Source organism: Ammodytes marinus (assembly GCF_949987685.1).
Source record: "Ammodytes marinus genome assembly, chromosome: 20".
NCBI classification, from domain to species: domain Eukaryota; kingdom Metazoa; phylum Chordata; class Actinopteri; order Uranoscopiformes; family Ammodytidae; genus Ammodytes; species Ammodytes marinus.
In genome coordinates, this window is record NC_137224.1 from 12,001,534 (window position 1) to 12,028,650 (window position 27,117).

General features: G+C 46.0%; 1 protein-coding gene across 1 annotated transcript in view; it reads right to left on the reverse strand.

The window, feature by feature from the left end:
- LOC307266469 (uncharacterized protein) overlaps positions 1-27,117 on the reverse strand; it is a gene marked incomplete at both ends in the record, with an annotated part of 44,681 nt that overhangs the window by 6,458 nt on the left and 11,106 nt on the right. The window contains 80 exons of the mRNA XM_080048500.1: positions 4-272; positions 378-540; positions 681-1,020; positions 1,109-1,254; positions 1,363-1,631; positions 1,737-1,899; positions 2,040-2,379; positions 2,468-2,613; positions 2,722-2,990; positions 3,096-3,258; positions 3,399-3,738; positions 3,827-3,972; positions 4,081-4,349; positions 4,455-4,617; positions 4,758-5,097; positions 5,186-5,331; positions 5,440-5,708; positions 5,814-5,976; positions 6,117-6,456; positions 6,545-6,690; positions 6,799-7,067; positions 7,173-7,335; positions 7,476-7,815; positions 7,904-8,049; positions 8,158-8,426; positions 8,532-8,694; positions 8,835-9,174; positions 9,263-9,408; positions 9,517-9,785; positions 9,891-10,053; positions 10,194-10,533; positions 10,622-10,767; positions 10,876-11,144; positions 11,250-11,412; positions 11,553-11,892; positions 11,981-12,126; positions 12,235-12,503; positions 12,609-12,771; positions 12,912-13,251; positions 13,340-13,485; positions 13,594-13,862; positions 13,968-14,130; positions 14,271-14,610; positions 14,699-14,844; positions 14,953-15,221; positions 15,327-15,489; positions 15,630-15,969; positions 16,058-16,203; positions 16,312-16,580; positions 16,686-16,848; positions 16,989-17,328; positions 17,417-17,562; positions 17,671-17,939; positions 18,045-18,207; positions 18,348-18,687; positions 18,776-18,921; positions 19,030-19,298; positions 19,404-19,566; positions 19,707-20,046; positions 20,135-20,280; positions 20,389-20,657; positions 20,763-20,925; positions 21,066-21,405; positions 21,494-21,639; positions 21,748-22,016; positions 22,122-22,284; positions 22,425-22,764; positions 22,853-22,998; positions 23,107-23,375; positions 23,482-23,644; positions 23,785-24,124; positions 24,213-24,358; positions 24,467-24,735; positions 24,842-25,004; positions 25,145-25,484; positions 25,573-25,718; positions 25,827-26,095; positions 26,201-26,363; positions 26,504-26,843; positions 26,932-27,077. Of these exons, the coding sequence (XP_079904626.1) occupies positions 4-272; positions 378-540; positions 681-1,020; positions 1,109-1,254; positions 1,363-1,631; positions 1,737-1,899; positions 2,040-2,379; positions 2,468-2,613; positions 2,722-2,990; positions 3,096-3,258; positions 3,399-3,738; positions 3,827-3,972; positions 4,081-4,349; positions 4,455-4,617; positions 4,758-5,097; positions 5,186-5,331; positions 5,440-5,708; positions 5,814-5,976; positions 6,117-6,456; positions 6,545-6,690; positions 6,799-7,067; positions 7,173-7,335; positions 7,476-7,815; positions 7,904-8,049; positions 8,158-8,426; positions 8,532-8,694; positions 8,835-9,174; positions 9,263-9,408; positions 9,517-9,785; positions 9,891-10,053; positions 10,194-10,533; positions 10,622-10,767; positions 10,876-11,144; positions 11,250-11,412; positions 11,553-11,892; positions 11,981-12,126; positions 12,235-12,503; positions 12,609-12,771; positions 12,912-13,251; positions 13,340-13,485; positions 13,594-13,862; positions 13,968-14,130; positions 14,271-14,610; positions 14,699-14,844; positions 14,953-15,221; positions 15,327-15,489; positions 15,630-15,969; positions 16,058-16,203; positions 16,312-16,580; positions 16,686-16,848; positions 16,989-17,328; positions 17,417-17,562; positions 17,671-17,939; positions 18,045-18,207; positions 18,348-18,687; positions 18,776-18,921; positions 19,030-19,298; positions 19,404-19,566; positions 19,707-20,046; positions 20,135-20,280; positions 20,389-20,657; positions 20,763-20,925; positions 21,066-21,405; positions 21,494-21,639; positions 21,748-22,016; positions 22,122-22,284; positions 22,425-22,764; positions 22,853-22,998; positions 23,107-23,375; positions 23,482-23,644; positions 23,785-24,124; positions 24,213-24,358; positions 24,467-24,735; positions 24,842-25,004; positions 25,145-25,484; positions 25,573-25,718; positions 25,827-26,095; positions 26,201-26,363; positions 26,504-26,843; positions 26,932-27,077 (18,360 nt within the window). The remainder of the gene's footprint in view (positions 1-3; positions 273-377; positions 541-680; positions 1,021-1,108; positions 1,255-1,362; positions 1,632-1,736; positions 1,900-2,039; positions 2,380-2,467; positions 2,614-2,721; positions 2,991-3,095; positions 3,259-3,398; positions 3,739-3,826; positions 3,973-4,080; positions 4,350-4,454; positions 4,618-4,757; positions 5,098-5,185; positions 5,332-5,439; positions 5,709-5,813; positions 5,977-6,116; positions 6,457-6,544; positions 6,691-6,798; positions 7,068-7,172; positions 7,336-7,475; positions 7,816-7,903; positions 8,050-8,157; positions 8,427-8,531; positions 8,695-8,834; positions 9,175-9,262; positions 9,409-9,516; positions 9,786-9,890; positions 10,054-10,193; positions 10,534-10,621; positions 10,768-10,875; positions 11,145-11,249; positions 11,413-11,552; positions 11,893-11,980; positions 12,127-12,234; positions 12,504-12,608; positions 12,772-12,911; positions 13,252-13,339; positions 13,486-13,593; positions 13,863-13,967; positions 14,131-14,270; positions 14,611-14,698; positions 14,845-14,952; positions 15,222-15,326; positions 15,490-15,629; positions 15,970-16,057; positions 16,204-16,311; positions 16,581-16,685; positions 16,849-16,988; positions 17,329-17,416; positions 17,563-17,670; positions 17,940-18,044; positions 18,208-18,347; positions 18,688-18,775; positions 18,922-19,029; positions 19,299-19,403; positions 19,567-19,706; positions 20,047-20,134; positions 20,281-20,388; positions 20,658-20,762; positions 20,926-21,065; positions 21,406-21,493; positions 21,640-21,747; positions 22,017-22,121; positions 22,285-22,424; positions 22,765-22,852; positions 22,999-23,106; positions 23,376-23,481; positions 23,645-23,784; positions 24,125-24,212; positions 24,359-24,466; positions 24,736-24,841; positions 25,005-25,144; positions 25,485-25,572; positions 25,719-25,826; positions 26,096-26,200; positions 26,364-26,503; positions 26,844-26,931; positions 27,078-27,117) is intronic.

Here is a 27,117-nt window from a genome sequence, read left to right on the forward strand (position 1 = left end):
CACCTCCCTCCTGGACTGCTCCCCAGCCAGTGATCCAGCTATCAGTACCATTGTTGAACACACTGTCACTGGCTGCCAGACACACAGGTCTGATGTAGTCTGTGAATTCCACTGGTGAGGAGAGTCTGAGCAGAGCAATGTCATTGTTGCTGGTGTCGCTATCATAGCTTGGATGCAAAACAATTCTGGAAACAGTTTTGGATACTTCGTTTGGGTTTTGGCCTTGCAGGTTCTGACGCCCAAGAGAAACCTGCCATCTGTTTGTATTTGAACTGAAGCGGAAATCAAAAAACACACAGTTTTTAATATTGAACTTGCACCAATAGTTAAACCATAGAATGACACTGTAAATACTTGATTATCTTGCAGTTGCCCACCTGGAAAAGCAGTGAGCGGCAGACATCACCCACTCTCTGTTGATGAGGGAACCACCACAAACATGGCCGCCAAATCTCTGCAGACTAACCTGCCAGGGCCAACTTCCAGCTGGAGCGTCTTCACCTCCAACTATCCTGGTGTTCAGCGGAGTGACGCCACACACTGCAAAACATTTTTTTGCAATAAGTGGATCTTACATTCACCACAATGACACACACACAAAAACACACAATAATAGAATGTATTGGAACAACAAAAAGCTAGGAGATGGCTTAAAATACTGAGGTAGCCAAGATACTTACATTCAGCACTGGATATGGTCAACGCTGGAACTGTGGTTTTAGATACTGGATCTATAATTATGTCTGGGCCTGCAGTGCCACTACTAGTAGTAGTAGTTATAAGAGGAGGTGGCAGACCAGGACAGGTAAAGCTGTTGTCAGAATCCAGCCCACCAGATGTGAATGTTACAAATCCAGGTTGGTCAGAGCTGATGTAGGAGTTGATCCAGGATTGGTAACGGGACACTCTGGAGTAGACTCCTGGCAGATTGGGCCTTGCACAGCCAAAACCAAAGCTCACAACTCCTGACTGGACCCACACCAGGCCCTGCTGGATCACCATTGGACCTCCTGAGTCACCCTGAGGAGATGGAGAAGACATGTCTGAGGAAATAAGATAATGCTAAACACATTTGACCACATCAGAGGAATTAAATATGGCACCTTACCTGACATGAGTCTTTGCCTCCTGCTAGAACACCAGCACAGATCATGTTATCTGTGACTGTGCCGACTCCATTGAGACAGTTACACTGTCTGTTTCCAAGAACTGGCACCTCCACTTCTTGAAGAGTTTCAGGGAAGGGTAATGACTCTGAGGGGGCAACAAGAAGAGAGGCAATTCACATACCCACCTGCTGTTTATTGGACACAAAAAAGCTGAACATTAACAAAACTATTCATCAGGAGCAAGCAGACTCACCTCCTTCCTGGACTGCACCCCAGCCAGTGACCCAGCTATCAGTACCATTGTTGAACACACTGTCACTGGCTGCCAGACACACAGGTCTGATGTAGTCTGTGAATTCCACTGGTGAGGAGAGTCTGAGCAGAGCAATGTCATTGTTGCTGGTGTCGCTATCATAGCTTGGATGCAAAACAATTCTGGAAACAGTTTTGGATACTTCGTTTGGGTTTTGGCCTTGCAGGTTCTGACGCCCAAGAGAAACCTGCCATCTGTTTGTATTTGAACTGAAGCGGAAATCAAAAAACACACAGTTTTTAATATTGAACTTGCACCAATAGTTAAACCATAGAATGACACTGTAAATACTTGATTATCTTGCAGTTGCCCACCTGGAAAAGCAGTGAGCGGCAGACATCACCCACTCTCTGTTGATGAGGGAACCACCACAAACATGGCCGCCAAATCTCTGCAGACTAACCTGCCAGGGCCAACTTCCAGCTGGAGCGTCTTCACCTCCAACTATCCTGGTGTTCAGCGGAGTGACGCCACACACTGCAAAACATTTTTTTGCAATAAGTGGATCTTACATTCACCACAATGACACACACACAAAAACACACAATAATAGAATGTATTGGAACAACAAAAAGCTAGGAGATGGCTTAAAATACTGAGGTAGCCAAGATACTTACATTCAGCACTGGATATGGTCAACGCTGGAACTGTGGTTTTAGATACTGGATCTATAATTATGTCTGGGCCTGCAGTGCCACTACTAGTAGTAGTAGTTATAAGAGGAGGTGGCAGACCAGGACAGGTAAAGCTGTTGTCAGAATCCAGCCCACCAGATGTGAATGTTACAAATCCAGGTTGGTCAGAGCTGATGTAGGAGTTGATCCAGGATTGGTAACGGGACACTCTGGAGTAGACTCCAGGCAGATTGGGCCTTGCACAGCCAAAACCAAAGCTCACAACTCCTGACTGGACCCACACCAGGCCCTGCTGGATCACCATTGGACCTCCTGAGTCACCCTGAGGAGATGGAGAAGACATGTCTGAGGAAATAAGATAATGCTAAACACATTTGACCACATCAGAGGAATTAAATATGGCACCTTACCTGACATGAGTCTTTGCCTCCTGCTAGAACACCAGCACAGATCATGTTATCTGTGACTGTGCCGACTCCATTGAGACAGTTACACTGTCTGTTTCCAAGAACTGGCACCTCCACTTCTTGAAGAGTTTCAGGGAAGGGTAATGACTCTGAGGGGGCAACAAGAAGAGAGGCAATTCACATACCCACCTGCTGTTTATTGGACACAAAAAAGCTGAACATTAACAAAACTATTCATAAGGAGCAAGCAGACTCACCTCCCTCCTGGACTGCTCCCCAGCCAGTGACCCAGCTATCAGTACCATTGTTGAACACACTGTCACTGGCTGCCAGACACACAGGTCTGATGTAGTCTGTGAATTCCACTGGTGAGGAGAGTCTGAGCAGAGCAATGTCATTGTTGCTGGTGTCGCTATCATAGCTTGGATGCAAAACAATTCTGGAAACAGTTTTGGATACTTCGTTTGGGTTTTGGCCTTGCAGGTTCTGACGCCCAAGAGAAACCTGCCATCTGTTTGTATTTGAACTGAAGCGGAAATCAAAAAACACACAGTTTTTAATATTGAACTTGCACCAATAGTTAAACCATAGAATGACACTGTAAATACTTGATTATCTTGCAGTTGCCCACCTGGAAAAGCAGTGAGCGGCAGACATCACCCACTCTCTGTTGATGAGGGAACCACCACAAACATGGCCGCCAAATCTCTGCAGACTAACCTGCCAGGGCCAACTTCCAGCTGGAGCGTCTTCACCTCCAACTATCCTGGTGTTCAGCGGAGTGACGCCACACACTGCAAAACATTTTTTTGCAATAAGTGGATCTTACATTCACCACAATGACACACACACAAAAACACACAATAATAGAATGTATTGGAACAACAAAAAGCTAGGAGATGGCTTAAAATACTGAGGTAGCCAAGATACTTACATTCAGCACTGGATATGGTCAACGCTGGAACTGTGGTTTTAGATACTGGATCTATAATTATGTCTGGGCCTGCAGTGCCACTACTAGTAGTAGTAGTTATAAGAGGAGGTGGCAGACCAGGACAGGTAAAGCTGTTGTCAGAATCCAGCCCACCAGATGTGAATGTTACAAATCCAGGTTGGTCAGAGCTGATGTAGGAGTTGATCCAGGATTGGTAACGGGACACTCTGGAGTAGACTCCTGGCAGATTGGGCCTTGCACAGCCAAAACCAAAGCTCACAACTCCTGACTGGACCCACACCAGGCCCTGCTGGATCACCATTGGACCTCCTGAGTCACCCTGAGGAGATGGAGAAGACATGTCTGAGGAAATAAGATAATGCTAAACACATTTGACCACATCAGAGGAATTAAATATGGCACCTTACCTGACATGAGTCTTTGCCTCCTGCTAGAACACCAGCACAGATCATGTTATCTGTGACTGTGCCGACTCCATTGAGACAGTTACACTGTCTGTTTCCAAGAACTGGCACCTCCACTTCTTGAAGAGTTTCAGGGAAGGGTAATGACTCTGAGGGGGCAACAAGAAGAGAGGCAATTCACATACCCACCTGCTGTTTATTGGACACAAAAAAGCTGAACATTAACAAAACTATTCATCAGGAGCAAGCAGACTCACCTCCTTCCTGGACTGCACCCCAGCCAGTGACCCAGCTATCAGTACCATTGTTGAACACACTGTCACTGGCTGCCAGACACACAGGTCTGATGTAGTCTGTGAATTCCACTGGTGAGGAGAGTCTGAGCAGAGCAATGTCATTGTTGCTGGTGTCGCTATCATAGCTTGGATGCAAAACAATTCTGGAAACAGTTTTGGATACTTCGTTTGGGTTTTGGCCTTGCAGGTTCTGACGCCCAAGAGAAACCTGCCATCTGTTTGTATTTGAACTGAAGCGGAAATCAAAAAACACACAGTTTTTAATATTGAACTTGCACCAATAGTTAAACCATAGAATGACACTGTAAATACTTGATTATCTTGCAGTTGCCCACCTGGAGAAGCAGTGAGCGGCAGACATCACCCACTCTCTGTTGATGAGGGAACCACCACAAACATGGCCGCCAAATCTCTGCAGACTAACCTGCCAGGGCCAACTTCCAGCTGGAGCGTCTTCACCTCCAACTATCCTGGTGTTCAGCGGAGTGACGCCACACACTGCAAAACATTTTTTTGCAATAAGTGGATCTTACATTCACCACAATGACACACACACAAAAACACACAATAATAGAATGTATTGGAACAACAAAAAGCTAGGAGATGGCTTAAAATACTGAGGTAGCCAAGATACTTACATTCAGCACTGGATATGGTCAACGCTGGAACTGTGGTTTTAGATACTGGATCTATAATTATGTCTGGGCCTGCAGTGCCACTACTAGTAGTAGTAGTTATAAGAGGAGGTGGCAGACCAGGACAGGTAAAGCTGTTGTCAGAATCCAGCCCACCAGATGTGAATGTTACAAATCCAGGTTGGTCAGAGCTGATGTAGGAGTTGATCCAGGATTGGTAACGGGACACTCTGGAGTAGACTCCTGGCAGATTGGGCCTTGCACAGCCAAAACCAAAGCTCACAACTCCTGACTGGACCCACACCAAGCCCTGCTGGATCACCATTGGACCTCCTGAGTCACCCTGAGGAGATGGAGAAGACATGTCTGAGGAAATAAGATAATGCTAAACACATTTGACCACATCAGAGGAATTAAATATGGCACCTTACCTGACATGAGTCTTTGCCTCCTGCTAGAACACCAGCACAGATCATGTTATCTGTGACTGTGCCGACTCCATTGAGACAGTTACACTGTCTGTTTCCAAGAACTGGCACCTCCACTTCTTGAAGAGTTTCAGGGAAGGGTAATGACTCTGAGGGGGCAACAAGAAGAGAGGCAATTCACATACCCACCTGCTGTTTATTGGACACAAAAAAGCTGAACATTAACAAAACTATTCATAAGGAGCAAGCAGACTCACCTCCCTCCTGGACTGCTCCCCAGCCAGTGACCCAGCTATCAGTACCATTGTTGAACACACTGTCACTGGCTGCCAGACACACAGGTCTGATGTAGTCTGTGAATTCCACTGGTGAGGAGAGTCTGAGCAGAGCAATGTCATTGTTGCTGGTGTCGCTATCATAGCTTGGATGCAAAACAATTCTGGAAACAGTTTTGGATACTTCGTTTGGGTTTTGGCCTTGCAGGTTCTGACGCCCAAGAGAAACCTGCCATCTGTTTGTATTTGAACTGAAGCGGAAATCAAAAAACACACAGTTTTTAATATTGAACTTGCACCAATAGTTAAACCATAGAATGACACTGTAAATACTTGATTATCTTGCAGTTGCCCACCTGGAAAAGCAGTGAGCGGCAGACATCACCCACTCTCTGTTGATGAGGGAACCACCACAAACATGGCCGCCAAATCTCTGCAGACTAACCTGCCAGGGCCAACTTCCAGCTGGAGCGTCTTCACCTCCAACTATCCTGGTGTTCAGCGGAGTGACGCCACACACTGCAAAACATTTTTTTGCAATAAGTGGATCTTACATTCACCACAATGACACACACACAAAAACACACAATAATAGAATGTATTGGAACAACAAAAAGCTAGGAGATGGCTTAAAATACTGAGGTAGCCAAGATACTTACATTCAGCACTGGATATGGTCAACGCTGGAACTGTGGTTTTAGATACTGGATCTATAATTATGTCTGGGCCTGCAGTGCCACTACTAGTAGTAGTAGTTATAAGAGGAGGTGGCAGACCAGGACAGGTAAAGCTGTTGTCAGAATCCAGCCCACCAGATGTGAATGTTACAAATCCAGGTTGGTCAGAGCTGATGTAGGAGTTGATCCAGGATTGGTAACGGGACACTCTGGAGTAGACTCCTGGCAGATTGGGCCTTGCACAGCCAAAACCAAAGCTCACAACTCCTGACTGGACCCACACCAGGCCCTGCTGGATCACCATTGGACCTCCTGAGTCACCCTGAGGAGATGGAGAAGACATGTCTGAGGAAATAAGATAATGCTAAACACATTTGACCACATCAGAGGAATTAAATATGGCACCTTACCTGACATGAGTCTTTGCCTCCTGCTAGAACACCAGCACAGATCATGTTATCTGTGACTGTGCCGACTCCATTGAGACAGTTACACTGTCTGTTTCCAAGAACTGGCACCTCCACTTCTTGAAGAGTTTCAGGGAAGGGTAATGACTCTGAGGGGGCAACAAGAAGAGAGGCAATTCACATACCCACCTGCTGTTTATTGGACACAAAAAAGCTGAACATTAACAAAACTATTCATCAGGAGCAAGCAGACTCACCTCCTTCCTGGACTGCACCCCAGCCAGTGACCCAGCTATCAGTACCATTGTTGAACACACTGTCACTGGCTGCCAGACACACAGGTCTGATGTAGTCTGTGAATTCCACTGGTGAGGAGAGTCTGAGCAGAGCAATGTCATTGTTGCTGGTGTCGCTATCATAGCTTGGATGCAAAACAATTCTGGAAACAGTTTTGGATACTTCGTTTGGGTTTTGGCCTTGCAGGTTCTGACGCCCAAGAGAAACCTGCCATCTGTTTGTATTTGAACTGAAGCGGAAATCAAAAAACACACAGTTTTTAATATTGAACTTGCACCAATAGTTAAACCATAGAATGACACTGTAAATACTTGATTATCTTGCAGTTGCCCACCTGGAAAAGCAGTGAGCGGCAGACATCACCCACTCTCTGTTGATGAGGGAACCACCACAAACATGGCCGCCAAATCTCTGCAGACTAACCTGCCAGGGCCAACTTCCAGCTGGAGCGTCTTCACCTCCAACTATCCTGGTGTTCAGCGGAGTGACGCCACACACTGCAAAACATTTTTTTGCAATAAGTGGATCTTACATTCACCACAATGACACACACACAAAAACACACAATAATAGAATGTATTGGAACAACAAAAAGCTAGGAGATGGCTTAAAATACTGAGGTAGCCAAGATACTTACATTCAGCACTGGATATGGTCAACGCTGGAACTGTGGTTTTAGATACTGGATCTATAATTATGTCTGGGCCTGCAGTGCCACTACTAGTAGTAGTAGTTATAAGAGGAGGTGGCAGACCAGGACAGGTAAAGCTGTTGTCAGAATCCAGCCCACCAGATGTGAATGTTACAAATCCAGGTTGGTCAGAGCTGATGTAGGAGTTGATCCAGGATTGGTAACGGGACACTCTGGAGTAGACTCCTGGCAGATTGGGCCTTGCACAGCCAAAACCAAAGCTCACAACTCCTGACTGGACCCACACCAGGCCCTGCTGGATCACCATTGGACCTCCTGAGTCACCCTGAGGAGATGGAGAAGACATGTCTGAGGAAATAAGATAATGCTAAACACATTTGACCACATCAGAGGAATTAAATATGGCACCTTACCTGACATGAGTCTTTGCCTCCTGCTAGAACACCAGCACAGATCATGTTATCTGTGACTGTGCCGACTCCATTGAGACAGTTACACTGTCTGTTTCCAAGAACTGGCACCTCCACTTCTTGAAGAGTTTCAGGGAAGGGTAATGACTCTGAGGGGGCAACAAGAAGAGAGGCAATTCACATACCCACCTGCTGTTTATTGGACACAAAAAAGCTGAACATTAACAAAACTATTCATAAGGAGCAAGCAGACTCACCTCCCTCCTGGACTGCTCCCCAGCCAGTGACCCAGCTATCAGTACCATTGTTGAACACACTGTCACTGGCTGCCAGACACACAGGTCTGATGTAGTCTGTGAATTCCACTGGTGAGGAGAGTCTGAGCAGAGCAATGTCATTGTTGCTGGTGTCGCTATCATAGCTTGGATGCAAAACAATTCTGGAAACAGTTTTGGATACTTCGTTTGGGTTTTGGCCTTGCAGGTTCTGACGCCCAAGAGAAACCTGCCATCTGTTTGTATTTGAACTGAAGCGGAAATCAAAAAACACACAGTTTTTAATATTGAACTTGCACCAATAGTTAAACCATAGAATGACACTGTAAATACTTGATTATCTTGCAGTTGCCCACCTGGAAAAGCAGTGAGCGGCAGACATCACCCACTCTCTGTTGATGAGGGAACCACCACAAACATGGCCGCCAAATCTCTGCAGACTAACCTGCCAGGGCCAACTTCCAGCTGGAGCGTCTTCACCTCCAACTATCCTGGTGTTCAGCGGAGTGACGCCACACACTGCAAAACATTTTTTTGCAATAAGTGGATCTTACATTCACCACAATGACACACACACAAAAACACACAATAATAGAATGTATTGGAACAACAAAAAGCTAGGAGATGGCTTAAAATACTGAGGTAGCCAAGATACTTACATTCAGCACTGGATATGGTCAACGCTGGAACTGTGGTTTTAGATACTGGATCTATAATTATGTCTGGGCCTGCAGTGCCACTACTAGTAGTAGTAGTTATAAGAGGAGGTGGCAGACCAGGACAGGTAAAGCTGTTGTCAGAATCCAGCCCACCAGATGTGAATGTTACAAATCCAGGTTGGTCAGAGCTGATGTAGGAGTTGATCCAGGATTGGTAACGGGACACTCTGGAGTAGACTCCTGGCAGATTGGGCCTTGCACAGCCAAAACCAAAGCTCACAACTCCTGACTGGACCCACACCAGGCCCTGCTGGATCACCATTGGACCTCCTGAGTCACCCTGAGGAGATGGAGAAGACATGTCTGAGGAAATAAGATAATGCTAAACACATTTGACCACATCAGAGGAATTAAATATGGCACCTTACCTGACATGAGTCTTTGCCTCCTGCTAGAACACCAGCACAGATCATGTTATCTGTGACTGTGCCGACTCCATTGAGACAGTTACACTGTCTGTTTCCAAGAACTGGCACCTCCACTTCTTGAAGAGTTTCAGGGAAGGGTAATGACTCTGAGGGGGCAACAAGAAGAGAGGCAATTCACATACCCACCTGCTGTTTATTGGACACAAAAAAGCTGAACATTAACAAAACTATTCATAAGGAGCAAGCAGACTCACCTCCCTCCTGGACTGCTCCCCAGCCAGTGACCCAGCTATCAGTACCATTGTTGAACACACTGTCACTGGCTGCCAGACACACAGGTCTGATGTAGTCTGTGAATTCCACTGGTGAGGAGAGTCTGAGCAGAGCAATGTCATTGTTGCTGGTGTCGCTATCATAGCTTGGATGCAAAACAATTCTGGAAACAGTTTTGGATACTTCGTTTGGGTTTTGGCCTTGCAGGTTCTGACGCCCAAGAGAAACCTGCCATCTGTTTGTATTTGAACTGAAGCGGAAATCAAAAAACACACAGTTTTTAATATTGAACTTGCACCAATAGTTAAACCATAGAATGACACTGTAAATACTTGATTATCTTGCAGTTGCCCACCTGGAAAAGCAGTGAGCGGCAGACATCACCCACTCTCTGTTGATGAGGGAACCACCACAAACATGGCCGCCAAATCTCTGCAGACTAACCTGCCAGGGCCAACTTCCAGCTGGAGCGTCTTCACCTCCAACTATCCTGGTGTTCAGCGGAGTGACGCCACACACTGCAAAACATTTTTTTGCAATAAGTGGATCTTACATTCACCACAATGACACACACACAAAAACACACAATAATAGAATGTATTGGAACAACAAAAAGCTAGGAGATGGCTTAAAATACTGAGGTAGCCAAGATACTTACATTCAGCACTGGATATGGTCAACGCTGGAACTGTGGTTTTAGATACTGGATCTATAATTATGTCTGGGCCTGCAGTGCCACTACTAGTAGTAGTAGTTATAAGAGGAGGTGGCAGACCAGGACAGGTAAAGCTGTTGTCAGAATCCAGCCCACCAGATGTGAATGTTACAAATCCAGGTTGGTCAGAGCTGATGTAGGAGTTGATCCAGGATTGGTAACGGGACACTCTGGAGTAGACTCCTGGCAGATTGGGCCTTGCACAGCCAAAACCAAAGCTCACAACTCCTGACTGGACCCACACCAGGCCCTGCTGGATCACCATTGGACCTCCTGAGTCACCCTGAGGAGATGGAGAAGACATGTCTGAGGAAATAAGATAATGCTAAACACATTTGACCACATCAGAGGAATTAAATATGGCACCTTACCTGACATGAGTCTTTGCCTCCTGCTAGAACACCAGCACAGATCATGTTATCTGTGACTGTGCCGACTCCATTGAGACAGTTACACTGTCTGTTTCCAAGAACTGGCACCTCCACTTCTTGAAGAGTTTCAGGGAAGGGTAATGACTCTGAGGGGGCAACAAGAAGAGAGGCAATTCACATACCCACCTGCTGTTTATTGGACACAAAAAAGCTGAACATTAACAAAACTATTCATCAGGAGCAAGCAGACTCACCTCCTTCCTGGACTGCACCCCAGCCAGTGACCCAGCTATCAGTACCATTGTTGAACACACTGTCACTGGCTGCCAGACACACAGGTCTGATGTAGTCTGTGAATTCCACTGGTGAGGAGAGTCTGAGCAGAGCAATGTCATTGTTGCTGGTGTCGCTATCATAGCTTGGATGCAAAACAATTCTGGAAACAGTTTTGGATACTTCGTTTGGGTTTTGGCCTTGCAGGTTCTGACGCCCAAGAGAAACCTGCCATCTGTTTGTATTTGAACTGAAGCGGAAATCAAAAAACACACAGTTTTTAATATTGAACTTGCACCAATAGTTAAACCATAGAATGACACTGTAAATACTTGATTATCTTGCAGTTGCCCACCTGGAAAAGCAGTGAGCGGCAGACATCACCCACTCTCTGTTGATGAGGGAACCACCACAAACATGGCCGCCAAATCTCTGCAGACTAACCTGCCAGGGCCAACTTCCAGCTGGAGCGTCTTCACCTCCAACTATCCTGGTGTTCAGCGGAGTGACGCCACACACTGCAAAACATTTTTTTGCAATAAGTGGATCTTACATTCACCACAATGACACACACACAAAAACACACAATAATAGAATGTATTGGAACAACAAAAAGCTAGGAGATGGCTTAAAATACTGAGGTAGCCAAGATACTTACATTCAGCACTGGATATGGTCAACGCTGGAACTGTGGTTTTAGATACTGGATCTATAATTATGTCTGGGCCTGCAGTGCCACTACTAGTAGTAGTAGTTATAAGAGGAGGTGGCAGACCAGGACAGGTAAAGCTGTTGTCAGAATCCAGCCCACCAGATGTGAATGTTACAAATCCAGGTTGGTCAGAGCTGATGTAGGAGTTGATCCAGGATTGGTAACGGGACACTCTGGAGTAGACTCCTGGCAGATTGGGCCTTGCACAGCCAAAACCAAAGCTCACAACTCCTGACTGGACCCACACCAGGCCCTGCTGGATCACCATTGGACCTCCTGAGTCACCCTGAGGAGATGGAGAAGACATGTCTGAGGAAATAAGATAATGCTAAACACATTTGACCACATCAGAGGAATTAAATATGGCACCTTACCTGACATGAGTCTTTGCCTCCTGCTAGAACACCAGCACAGATCATGTTATCTGTGACTGTGCCGACTCCATTGAGACAGTTACACTGTCTGTTTCCAAGAACTGGCACCTCCACTTCTTGAAGAGTTTCAGGGAAGGGTAATGACTCTGAGGGGGCAACAAGAAGAGAGGCAATTCACATACCCACCTGCTGTTTATTGGACACAAAAAAGCTGAACATTAACAAAACTATTCATCAGGAGCAAGCAGACTCACCTCCTTCCTGGACTGCACCCCAGCCAGTGACCCAGCTATCAGTACCATTGTTGAACACACTGTCACTGGCTGCCAGACACACAGGTCTGATGTAGTCTGTGAATTCCACTGGTGAGGAGAGTCTGAGCAGAGCAATGTCATTGTTGCTGGTGTCGCTATCATAGCTTGGATGCAAAACAATTCTGGAAACAGTTTTGGATACTTCGTTTGGGTTTTGGCCTTGCAGGTTCTGACGCCCAAGAGAAACCTGCCATCTGTTTGTATTTGAACTGAAGCGGAAATCAAAAAACACACAGTTTTTAATATTGAACTTGCACCAATAGTTAAACCATAGAATGACACTGTAAATACTTGATTATCTTGCAGTTGCCCACCTGGAAAAGCAGTGAGCGGCAGACATCACCCACTCTCTGTTGATGAGGGAACCACCACAAACATGGCCGCCAAATCTCTGCAGACTAACCTGCCAGGGCCAACTTCCAGCTGGAGCGTCTTCACCTCCAACTATCCTGGTGTTCAGCGGAGTGACGCCACACACTGCAAAACATTTTTTTGCAATAAGTGGATCTTACATTCACCACAATGACACACACACAAAAACACACAATAATAGAATGTATTGGAACAACAAAAAGCTAGGAGATGGCTTAAAATACTGAGGTAGCCAAGACACTTACATTCAGCACTGGATATGGTCAACGCTGGAACTGTGGTTTTAGATACTGGATCTATAATTATGTCTGGGCCTGCAGTGCCACTACTAGTAGTAGTAGTTATAAGAGGAGGTGGCAGACCAGGACAGGTAAAGCTGTTGTCAGAATCCAGCCCACCAGATGTGAATGTTACAAATCCAGGTTGGTCAGAGCTGATGTAGGAGTTGATCCAGGATTGGTAACGGGACACTCTGGAGTAGACTCCTGGCAGATTGGGCCTTGCACAGCCAAAACCAAAGCTCACAACTCCTGACTGGACCCACACCAGGCCCTGCTGGATCACCATTGGACCTCCTGAGTCACCCTGAGGAGATGGAGAAGACATGTCTGAGGAAATAAGATAATGCTAAACACATTTGACCACATCAGAGGAATTAAATATGGCACCTTACCTGACATGAGTCTTTGCCTCCTGCTAGAACACCAGCACAGATCATGTTATCTGTGACTGTGCCGACTCCATTGAGACAGTTACACTGTCTGTTTCCAAGAACTGGCACCTCCACTTCTTGAAGAGTTTCAGGGAAGGGTAATGACTCTGAGGGGGCAACAAGAAGAGAGGCAATTCACATACCCACCTGCTGTTTATTGGACACAAAAAAGCTGAACATTAACAAAACTATTCATCAGGAGCAAGCAGACTCACCTCCTTCCTGGACTGCACCCCAGCCAGTGACCCAGCTATCAGTACCATTGTTGAACACACTGTCACTGGCTGCCAGACACACAGGTCTGATGTAGTCTGTGAATTCCACTGGTGAGGAGAGTCTGAGCAGAGCAATGTCATTGTTGCTGGTGTCGCTATCATAGCTTGGATGCAAAACAATTCTGGAAACAGTTTTGGATACTTCGTTTGGGTTTTGGCCTTGCAGGTTCTGACGCCCAAGAGAAACCTGCCATCTGTTTGTATTTGAACTGAAGCGGAAATCAAAAAACACACAGTTTTTAATATTGAACTTGCACCAATAGTTAAACCATAGAATGACACTGTAAATACTTGATTATCTTGCAGTTGCCCACCTGGAAAAGCAGTGAGCGGCAGACATCACCCACTCTCTGTTGATGAGGGAACCACCACAAACATGGCCGCCAAATCTCTGCAGACTAACCTGCCAGGGCCAACTTCCAGCTGGAGCGTCTTCACCTCCAACTATCCTGGTGTTCAGCGGAGTGACGCCACACACTGCAAAACATTTTTTTGCAATAAGTGGATCTTACATTCACCACAATGACACACACACAAAAACACACAATAATAGAATGTATTGGAACAACAAAAAGCTAGGAGATGGCTTAAAATACTGAGGTAGCCAAGATACTTACATTCAGCACTGGATATGGTCAACGCTGGAACTGTGGTTTTAGATACTGGATCTATAATTATGTCTGGGCCTGCAGTGCCACTACTAGTAGTAGTAGTTATAAGAGGAGGTGGCAGACCAGGACAGGTAAAGCTGTTGTCAGAATCCAGCCCACCAGATGTGAATGTTACAAATCCAGGTTGGTCAGAGCTGATGTAGGAGTTGATCCAGGATTGGTAACGGGACACTCTGGAGTAGACTCCTGGCAGATTGGGCCTTGCACAGCCAAAACCAAAGCTCACAACTCCTGACTGGACCCACACCAGGCCCTGCTGGATCACCATTGGACCTCCTGAGTCACCCTGAGGAGATGGAGAAGACATGTCTGAGGAAATAAGATAATGCTAAACACATTTGACCACATCAGAGGAATTAAATATGGCACCTTACCTGACATGAGTCTTTGCCTCCTGCTAGAACACCAGCACAGATCATGTTATCTGTGACTGTGCCGACTCCATTGAGACAGTTACACTGTCTGTTTCCAAGAACTGGCACCTCCACTTCTTGAAGAGTTTCAGGGAAGGGTAATGACTCTGAGGGGGCAACAAGAAGAGAGGCAATTCACATACCCACCTGCTGTTTATTGGACACAAAAAAGCTGAACATTAACAAAACTATTCATCAGGAGTAAGCAGACTCACCTCCTTCCTGGACTGCACCCCAGCCAGTGACCCAGCTATCAGTACCATTGTTGAACACACTGTCACTGGCTGCCAGACACACAGGTCTGATGTAGTCTGTGAATTCCACTGGTGAGGAGAGTCTGAGCAGAGCAATGTCATTGTTGCTGGTGTCGCTATCATAGCTTGGATGCAAAACAATTCTGGAAACAGTTTTGGATACTTCGTTTGGGTTTTGGCCTTGCAGGTTCTGACGCCCAAGAGAAACCTGCCATCTGTTTGTATTTGAACTGAAGCGGAAATCAAAAAACACACAGTTTTTAATATTGAACTTGCACCAATAGTTAAACCATAGAATGACACTGTAAATACTTGATTATCTTGCAGTTGCCCACCTGGAGAAGCAGTGAGCGGCAGACATCACCCACTCTCTGTTGATGAGGGAACCACCACAAACATGGCCGCCAAATCTCTGCAGACTAACCTGCCAGGGCCAACTTCCAGCTGGAGCGTCTTCACCTCCAACTATCCTGGTGTTCAGCGGAGTGACGCCACACACTGCAAAACATTTTTTTGCAATAAGTGGATCTTACATTCACCACAATGACACACACACAAAAACACACAATAATAGAATGTATTGGAACAACAAAAAGCTAGGAGATGGCTTAAAATACTGAGGTAGCCAAGATACTTACATTCAGCACTGGATATGGTCAACGCTGGAACTGTGGTTTTAGATACTGGATCTATAATTATGTCTGGGCCTGCAGTGCCACTACTAGTAGTAGTAGTTATAAGAGGAGGTGGCAGACCAGGACAGGTAAAGCTGTTGTCAGAATCCAGCCCACCAGATGTGAATGTTACAAATCCAGGTTGGTCAGAGCTGATGTAGGAGTTGATCCAGGATTGGTAACGGGACACTCTGGAGTAGACTCCTGGCAGATTGGGCCTTGCACAGCCAAAACCAAAGCTCACAACTCCTGACTGGACCCACACCAGGCCCTGCTGGATCACCATTGGACCTCCTGAGTCACCCTGAGGAGATGGAGAAGACATGTCTGAGGAAATAAGATAATGCTAAACACATTTGACCACATCAGAGGAATTAAATATGGCACCTTACCTGACATGAGTCTTTGCCTCCTGCTAGAACACCAGCACAGATCATGTTATCTGTGACTGTGCCGACTCCATTGAGACAGTTACACTGTCTGTTTCCAAGAACTGGCACCTCCACTTCTTGAAGAGTTTCAGGGAAGGGTAATGACTCTGAGGGGGCAACAAGAAGAGAGGCAATTCACATACCCACCTGCTGTTTATTGGACACAAAAAAGCTGAACATTAACAAAACTATTCATAAGGAGCAAGCAGACTCACCTCCCTCCTGGACTGCTCCCCAGCCAGTGACCCAGCTATCAGTACCATTGTTGAACACACTGTCACTGGCTGCCAGACACACAGGTCTGATGTAGTCTGTGAATTCCACTGGTGAGGAGAGTCTGAGCAGAGCAATGTCATTGTTGCTGGTGTCGCTATCATAGCTTGGATGCAAAACAATTCTGGAAACAGTTTTGGATACTTCGTTTGGGTTTTGGCCTTGCAGGTTCTGACGCCCAAGAGAAACCTGCCATCTGTTTGTATTTGAACTGAAGCGGAAATCAAAAAACACACAGTTTTTAATATTGAACTTGCACCAATAGTTAAACCATAGAATGACACTGTAAATACTTGATTATCTTGCAGTTGCCCACCTGGAAAAGCAGTGAGCGGCAGACATCACCCACTCTCTGTTGATGAGGGAACCACCACAAACATGGCCGCCAAATCTCTGCAGACTAACCTGCCAGGGCCAACTTCCAGCTGGAGCGTCTTCACCTCCAACTATCCTGGTGTTCAGCGGAGTGACGCCACACACTGCAAAACATTTTTTTGCAATAAGTGGATCTTACATTCACCACAATGACACACACACAAAAACACACAATAATAGAATGTATTGGAACAACAAAAAGCTAGGAGATGGCTTAAAATACTGAGGTAGCCAAGATACTTACATTCAGCACTGGATATGGTCAACGCTGGAACTGTGGTTTTAGATACTGGATCTATAATTATGTCTGGGCCTGCAGTGCCACTACTAGTAGTAGTAGTTATAAGAGGAGGTGGCAGACCAGGACAGGTAAAGCTGTTGTCAGAATCCAGCCCACCAGATGTGAATGTTACAAATCCAGGTTGGTCAGAGCTGATGTAGGAGTTGATCCAGGATTGGTAACGGGACACTCTGGAGTAGACTCCTGGCAGATTGGGCCTTGCACAGCCAAAACCAAAGCTCACAACTCCTGACTGGACCCACACCAGGCCCTGCTGGATCACCATTGGACCTCCTGAGTCACCCTGAGGAGATGGAGAAGACATGTCTGAGGAAATAAGATAATGCTAAACACATTTGACCACATCAGAGGAATTAAATATGGCACCTTACCTGACATGAGTCTTTGCCTCCTGCTAGAACACCAGCACAGATCATGTTATCTGTGACTGTGCCGACTCCATTGAGACAGTTACACTGTCTGTTTCCAAGAACTGGCACCTCCACTTCTTGAAGAGTTTCAGGGAAGGGTAATGACTCTGAGGGGGCAACAAGAAGAGAGGCAATTCACATACCCACCTGCTGTTTATTGGACACAAAAAAGCTGAACATTAACAAAACTATTCATCAGGAGCAAGCAGACTCACCTCCTTCCTGGACTGCACCCCAGCCAGTGACCCAGCTATCAGTACCATTGTTGAACACACTGTCACTGGCTGCCAGACACACAGGTCTGATGTAGTCTGTGAATTCCACTGGTGAGGAGAGTCTGAGCAGAGCAATGTCATTGTTGCTGGTGTCGCTATCATAGCTTGGATGCAAAACAATTCTGGAAACAGTTTTGGATACTTCGTTTGGGTTTTGGCCTTGCAGGTTCTGACGCCCAAGAGAAACCTGCCATCTGTTTGTATTTGAACTGAAGCGGAAATCAAAAAACACACAGTTTTTAATATTGAACTTGCACCAATAGTTAAACCATAGAATGACACTGTAAATACTTGATTATCTTGCAGTTGCCCACCTGGAGAAGCAGTGAGCGGCAGACATCACCCACTCTCTGTTGATGAGGGAACCACCACAAACATGGCCGCCAAATCTCTGCAGACTAACCTGCCAGGGCCAACTTCCAGCTGGAGCGTCTTCACCTCCAACTATCCTGGTGTTCAGCGGAGTGACGCCACACACTGCAAAACATTTTTTTGCAATAAGTGGATCTTACATTCACCACAATGACACACACACAAAAACACACAATAATAGAATGTATTGGAACAACAAAAAGCTAGGAGATGGCTTAAAATACTGAGGTAGCCAAGACACTTACATTCAGCACTGGATATGGTCAACGCTGGAACTGTGGTTTTAGATACTGGATCTATAATTATGTCTGGGCCTGCAGTGCCACTACTAGTAGTAGTAGTTATAAGAGGAGGTGGCAGACCAGGACAGGTAAAGCTGTTGTCAGAATCCAGCCCACCAGATGTGAATGTTACAAATCCAGGTTGGTCAGAGCTGATGTAGGAGTTGATCCAGGATTGGTAACGGGACACTCTGGAGTAGACTCCTGGCAGATTGGGCCTTGCACAGCCAAAACCAAAGCTCACAACTCCTGACTGGACCCACACCAGGCCCTGCTGGATCACCATTGGACCTCCTGAGTCACCCTGAGGAGATGGAGAAGACATGTCTGAGGAAATAAGATAATGCTAAACACATTTGACCACATCAGAGGAATTAAATATGGCACCTTACCTGACATGAGTCTTTGCCTCCTGCTAGAACACCAGCACAGATCATGTTATCTGTGACTGTGCCGACTCCATTGAGACAGTTACACTGTCTGTTTCCAAGAACTGGCACCTCCACTTCTTGAAGAGTTTCAGGGAAGGGTAATGACTCTGAGGGGGCAACAAGAAGAGAGGCAATTCACATACCCACCTGCTGTTTATTGGACACAAAAAAGCTGAACATTAACAAAACTATTCATCAGGAGCAAGCAGACTCACCTCCCTCCTGGACTGCTCCCCAGCCAGTGACCCAGCTATCAGTACCATTGTTGAACACACTGTCACTGGCTGCCAGACACACAGGTCTGATGTAGTCTGTGAATTCCACTGGTGAGGAGAGTCTGAGCAGAGCAATGTCATTGTTGCTGGTGTCGCTATCATAGCTTGGATGCAAAACAATTCTGGAAACAGTTTTGGATACTTCGTTTGGGTTTTGGCCTTGCAGGTTCTGACGCCCAAGAGAAACCTGCCATCTGTTTGTATTTGAACTGAAGCGGAAATCAAAAAACACACAGTTTTTAATATTGAACTTGCACCAATAGTTAAACCATAGAATGACACTGTAAATACTTGATTATCTTGCAGTTGCCCACCTGGAAAAGCAGTGAGCGGCAGACATCACCCACTCTCTGTTGATGAGGGAACCACCACAAACATGGCCGCCAAATCTCTGCAGACTAACCTGCCAGGGCCAACTTCCAGCTGGAGCGTCTTCACCTCCAACTATCCTGGTGTTCAGCGGAGTGACGCCACACACTGCAAAACATTTTTTTGCAATAAGTGGATCTTACATTCACCACAATGACACACACACAAAAACACACAATAATAGAATGTATTGGAACAACAAAAAGCTAGGAGATGGCTTAAAATACTGAGGTAGCCAAGATACTTACATTCAGCACTGGATATGGTCAACGCTGGAACTGTGGTTTTAGATACTGGATCTATAATTATGTCTGGGCCTGCAGTGCCACTACTAGTAGTAGTAGTTATAAGAGGAGGTGGCAGACCAGGACAGGTAAAGCTGTTGTCAGAATCCAGCCCACCAGATGTGAATGTTACAAATCCAGGTTGGTCAGAGCTGATGTAGGAGTTGATCCAGGATTGGTAACGGGACACTCTGGAGTAGACTCCTGGCAGATTGGGCCTTGCACAGCCAAAACCAAAGCTCACAACTCCTGACTGGACCCACACCAGGCCCTGCTGGATCACCATTGGACCTCCTGAGTCACCCTGAGGAGATGGAGAAGACATGTCTGAGGAAATAAGATAATGCTAAACACATTTGACCACATCAGAGGAATTAAATATGGCACCTTACCTGACATGAGTCTTTGCCTCCTGCTAGAACACCAGCACAGATCATGTTATCTGTGACTGTGCCGACTCCATTGAGACAGTTACACTGTCTGTTTCCAAGAACTGGCACCTCCACTTCTTGAAGAGTTTCAGGGAAGGGTAATGACTCTGAGGGGGCAACAAGAAGAGAGGCAATTCACATACCCACCTGCTGTTTATTGGACACAAAAAAGCTGAACATTAACAAAACTATTCATCAGGAGCAAGCAGACTCACCTCCTTCCTGGACTGCACCCCAGCCAGTGACCCAGCTATCAGTACCATTGTTGAACACACTGTCACTGGCTGCCAGACACACAGGTCTGATGTAGTCTGTGAATTCCACTGGTGAGGAGAGTCTGAGCAGAGCAATGTCATTGTTGCTGGTGTCGCTATCATAGCTTGGATGCAAAACAATTCTGGAAACAGTTTTGGATACTTCGTTTGGGTTTTGGCCTTGCAGGTTCTGACGCCCAAGAGAAACCTGCCATCTGTTTGTATTTGAACTGAAGCGGAAATCAAAAAACACACAGTTTTTAATATTGAACTTGCACCAATAGTTAAACCATAGAATGACACTGTAAATACTTGATTATCTTGCAGTTGCCCACCTGGAAAAGCAGTGAGCGGCAGACATCACCCACTCTCTGTTGATGAGGGAACCACCACAAACATGGCCGCCAAATCTCTGCAGACTAACCTGCCAGGGCCAACTTCCAGCTGGAGCGTCTTCACCTCCAACTATCCTGGTGTTCAGCGGAGTGACGCCACACACTGCAAAACATTTTTTTGCAATAAGTGGATCTTACATTCACCACAATGACACACACACAAAAACACACAATAATAGAATGTATTGGAACAACAAAAAGCTAGGAGATGGCTTAAAATACTGAGGTAGCCAAGATACTTACATTCAGCACTGGATATGGTCAACGCTGGAACTGTGGTTTTAGATACTGGATCTATAATTATGTCTGGGCCTGCAGTGCCACTACTAGTAGTAGTAGTTATAAGAGGAGGTGGCAGACCAGGACAGGTAAAGCTGTTGTCAGAATCCAGCCCACCAGATGTGAATGTTACAAATCCAGGTTGGTCAGAGCTGATGTAGGAGTTGATCCAGGATTGGTAACGGGACACTCTGGAGTAGACTCCTGGCAGATTGGGCCTTGCACAGCCAAAACCAAAGCTCACAACTCCTGACTGGACCCACACCAGGCCCTGCTGGATCACCATTGGACCTCCTGAGTCACCCTGAGGAGATGGAGAAGACATGTCTGAGGAAATAAGATAATGCTAAACACATTTGACCACATCAGAGGAATTAAATATGGCACCTTACCTGACATGAGTCTTTGCCTCCTGCTAGAACACCAGCACAGATCATGTTATCTGTGACTGTGCCGACTCCATTGAGACAGTTACACTGTCTGTTTCCAAGAACTGGCACCTCCACTTCTTGAAGAGTTTCAGGGAAGGGTAATGACTCTGAGGGGGCAACAAGAAGAGAGGCAATTCACATACCCACCTGCTGTTTATTGGACACAAAAAAGCTGAACATTAACAAAACTATTCATCAGGAGCAAGCAGACTCACCTCCCTCCTGGACTGCTCCCCAGCCAGTGACCCAGCTATCAGTACCATTGTTGAACACACTGTCACTGGCTGCCAGACACACAGGTCTGATGTAGTCTGTGAATTCCACTGGTGAGGAGAGTCTGAGCAGAGCAATGTCATTGTTGCTGGTGTCGCTATCATAGCTTGGATGCAAAACAATTCTGGAAACAGTTTTGGATACTTCGTTTGGGTTTTGGCCTTGCAGGTTCTGACGCCCAAGAGAAACCTGCCATCTGTTTGTATTTGAACTGAAGCGGAAATCAAAAAACACACAGTTTTTAATATTGAACTTGCACCAATAGTTAAACCATAGAATGACACTGTAAATACTTGATTATCTTGCAGTTGCCCACCTGGAAAAGCAGTGAGCGGCAGACATCACCCACTCTCTGTTGATGAGGGAACCACCACAAACATGGCCGCCAAATCTCTGCAGACTAACCTGCCAGGGCCAACTTCCAGCTGGAGCGTCTTCACCTCCAACTATCCTGGTGTTCAGCGGAGTGACGCCACACACTGCAAAACATTTTTTTGCAATAAGTGGATCTTACATTCACCACAATGACACACACACAAAAACACACAATAATAGAATGTATTGGAACAACAAAAAGCTAGGAGATGGCTTAAAATACTGAGGTAGCCAAGACACTTACATTCAGCACTGGATATGGTCAACGCTGGAACTGTGGTTTTAGATACTGGATCTATAATTATGTCTGGGCCTGCAGTGCCACTACTAGTAGTAGTAGTTATAAGAGGAGGTGGCAGACCAGGACAGGTAAAGCTGTTGTCAGAATCCAGCCCACCAGATGTGAATGTTACAAATCCAGGTTGGTCAGAGCTGATGTAGGAGTTGATCCAGGATTGGTAACGGGACACTCTGGAGTAGACTCCTGGCAGATTGGGCCTTGCACAGCCAAAACCAAAGCTCACAACTCCTGACTGGACCCACACCAGGCCCTGCTGGATCACCATTGGACCTCCTGAGTCACCCTGAGGAGATGGAGAAGACATGTCTGAGGAAATAAGATAATGCTAAACACATTTGACCACATCAGAGGAATTAAATATGGCACCTTACCTGACATGAGTCTTTGCCTCCTGCTAGAACACCAGCACAGATCATGTTATCTGTGACTGTGCCGACTCCATTGAGACAGTTACACTGTCTGTTTCCAAGAACTGGCACCTCCACTTCTTGAAGAGTTTCAGGGAAGGGTAATGACTCTGAGGGGGCAACAAGAAGAGAGGCAATTCACATACCCACCTGCTGTTTATTGGACACAAAAAAGCTGAACATTAACAAAACTATTCATCAGGAGCAAGCAGACTCACCTCCCTCCTGGACTGCTCCCCAGCCAGTGACCCAGCTATCAGTACCATTGTTGAACACACTGTCACTGGCTGCCAGACACACAGGTCTGATGTAGTCTGTGAATTCCACTGGTGAGGAGAGTCTGAGCAGAGCAATGTCATTGTTGCTGGTGTCGCTATCATAGCTTGGATGCAAAACAATTCTGGAAACAGTTTTGGATACTTCGTTTGGGTTTTGGCCTTGCAGGTTCTGACGCCCAAGAGAAACCTGCCATCTGTTTGTATTTGAACTGAAGCGGAAATACAAAAAACACACAGTTTTTAATATTGAACTTGCACCAATAGTTAAACCATAGAATGACACTGTAAATACTTGATTATCTTGCAGTTGCCCACCTGGAAAAGCAGTGAGCGGCAGACATCACCCACTCTCTGTTGATGAGGGAACCACCACAAACATGGCCGCCAAATCTCTGCAGACTAACCTGCCAGGGCCAACTTCCAGCTGGAGCGTCTTCACCTCCAACTATCCTGGTGTTCAGCGGAGTGACGCCACACACTGCAAAACATTTTTTTGCAATAAGTGGATCTTACATTCACCACAATGACACACACACAAAAACACACAATAATAGAATGTATTGGAACAACAAAAAGCTAGGAGATGGCTTAAAATACTGAGGTAGCCAAGATACTTACATTCAGCACTGGATATGGTCAACGCTGGAACTGTGGTTTTAGATACTGGATCTATAATTATGTCTGGGCCTGCAGTGCCACTACTAGTAGTAGTAGTTATAAGAGGAGATGGCAGACCAGGACAGGTAAAGCTGTTGTCAGAATCCAGCCCACCAGATGTGAATGTTACAAATCCAGGTTGGTCAGAGCTGATGTAGGAGTTGATCCAGGATTGGTAACGGGACACTCTGGAGTAGACTCCTGGCAGATTGGGCCTTGCACAGCCAAAACCAAAGCTCACAACTCCTGACTGGACCCACACCAGGCCCTGCTGGATCACCATTGGACCTCCTGAGTCACCCTGAGGAGATGGAGAAGACATGTCTGAGGAAATAAGATAATGCTAAACACATTTGACCACATCAGAGGAATTAAATATGGCACCTTACCTGACATGAGTCTTTGCCTCCTGCTAGAACACCAGCACAGATCATGTTATCTGTGACTGTGCCGACTCCATTGAGACAGTTACACTGTCTGTTTCCAAGAACTGGCACCTCCACTTCTTGAAGAGTTTCAGGGAAGGGTAATGACTCTGAGGGGGCAACAAGAAGAGAGGCAATTCACATACCCACCTGCTGTTTATTGGACACAAAAAAGCTGAACATTAACAAAACTATTCATCAGGAGCAAGCAGACTCACCTCCCTCCTGGACTGCTCCCCAGCCAGTGACCCAGCTATCAGTACCATTGTTGAACACACTGTCACTGGCTGCCAGACACACAGGTCTGATGTAGTCTGTGAATTCCACTGGTGAGGAGAGTCTGAGCAGAGCAATGTCATTGTTGCTGGTGTCGCTATCATAGCTTGGATGCAAAACAATTCTGGAAACAGTTTTGGATACTTCGTTTGGGTTTTGGCCTTGCAGGTTCTGACGCCCAAGAGAAACCTGCCATCTGTTTGTATTTGAACTGAAGCGGAAATACAAAAAACACACAGTTTTTAATATTGAACTTGCACCAATAGTTAAACCATAGAATGACACTGTAAATACTTGATTATCTTGCAGTTGCCCACCTGGAAAAGCAGTGAGCGGCAGACATCACCCACTCTCTGTTGATGAGGGAACCACCACAAACATGGCCGCCAAATCTCTGCAGACTAACCTGCCAGGGCCAACTTCCAGCTGGAGCGTCTTCACCTCCAACTATCCTGGTGTTCAGCGGAGTGACGCCACACACTGCAAAACATTTTTTTGCAATAAGTGGATCTTACATTCACCACAATGACACACACACAAAAACACACAATAATAGAATGTATTGGAACAACAAAAAGCGAGGAGATGGCTCAAAATACTGAGGTAGCCAAGATACTTACATTCAGCACTGGATATGGTCAACGCTGGAACTGTGGTTTTAGATACTGGATCTATAATTATGTCTGGGCCTGCAGTGCCACTACTAGTAGTAGTAGTTATAAGAGGAGGTGGCAGACCAGGACAGGTAAAGCTGTTGTCAGAATCCAGCCCACCAGATGTGAATGTTACAAATCCAGGTTGGTCAGAGCTGATGTAGGAGTTGATCCAGGATTGGTAACGGGACACTCTGGAGTAGACTCCTGGCAGATTGGGCCTTGCACAGCCAAAACCAAAGCTCACAACTCCTGACTGGACCCACACCAGGCCCTGCTGGATCACCATTGGACCTCCTGAGTCACCCTGAGGAGATGGAGAAGACATGTCTGAGGAAATAAGATAATGCTAAACACATTTGACCACATCAGAGGAATTAAATATGGCACCTTACCTGACATGAGTCTTTGCCTCCTGCTAGAACACCAGCACAGATCATGTTATCTGTGACTGTGCCGACTCCATTGAGACAGTTACACTGTCTGTTTCCAAGAACTGGCACCTCCACTTCTTGAAGAGTTTCAGGGAAGGGTAATGACTCTGAGGGGGCAACAAGAAGAGAGGCAATTCACATACCCACCTGCTGTTTATTGGACACAAAAAAGCTGAACATTAACAAAACTATTCATAAGGAGCAAGCAGACTCACCTCCCTCCTGGACTGCTCCCCAGCCAGTGACCCAGCTATCAGTACCATTGTTGAACACACTGTCACTGGCTGCCAGACACACAGGTCTGATGTAGTCTGTGAATTCCACTGGTGAGGAGAGTCTGAGCAGAGCAATGTCATTGTTGCTGGTGTCGCTATCATAGCTTGGATGCAAAACAATTCTAGAAACAGTTTTGGATACTTCGTTTGGGTTTTGGCCTTGCAGGTTCTGACGCCCAAGAGAAACCTGCCATCTGTTTGTATTTGAACTGAAGCGGAAATCAAAAAACACACAGTTTTTAATATTGAACTTGCACCAATAGTTAAACCATAGAATGACACTGTAAATACTTGATTATCTTGCAGTTGCCCACCTGGAGAAGCAGTGAGCGGCAGACATCACCCACTCTCTGTTGATGAGGGAACCACCACAAACATGGCCGCCAAATCTCTGCAGACTAACCTGCCAGGGCCAACTTCCAGCTGGAGCGTCTTCACCTCCAACTATCCTGGTGTTCAGCGGAGTGACGCCGCACACTGCAAAACATTTTTTTGCAATAAGTGGATCTTACATTCACCACAATGACACACACACAAAAACACACAATAATAGAATGTATTGGAACAACAAAAAGCTAGGAGATGGCTTAAAATACTGAGGTAGCCAAGATACTTACATTCAGCACTGGATATGGTCAACGCTGGAACTGTGGTTTTAGATACTGGATCTATAATTATGTCTGGGCCTGCAGTGCCACTACTAGTAGTAGTAGTTATAAGAGGAGGTGGCAGACCAGGACAGGTAAAGCTGTTGTCAGAATCCAGCCCACCAGATGTGAATGTTACAAATCCAGGTTGGTCAGAGCTGATGTAGGAGTTGATCCAGGATTGGTAACGGGACACTCTGGAGTAGACTCCTGGCAGATTGGGCCTTGCACAGCCAAAACCAAAGCTCACAACTCCTGACTGGACCCACACCAGGCCCTGCTGGATCACCATTGGACCTCCTGAGTCACCCTGAGGAGATGGAGAAGACATGTCTGAGGAAATAAGATAATGCTAAACACATTTGACCACATCAGAGGAATTAAATATGGCACCTTACCTGACATGAGTCTTTGCCTCCTGCTAGAACACCAGCACAGATCATGTTATCTGTGACTGTGCCGACTCCATTGAGACAGTTACACTGTCTGTTTCCAAGAACTGGCACCTCCACTTCTTGAAGAGTTTCAGGGAAGGGTAATGACTCTGAGGGGGCAACAAGAAGAGAGGCAATTCACATACCCAC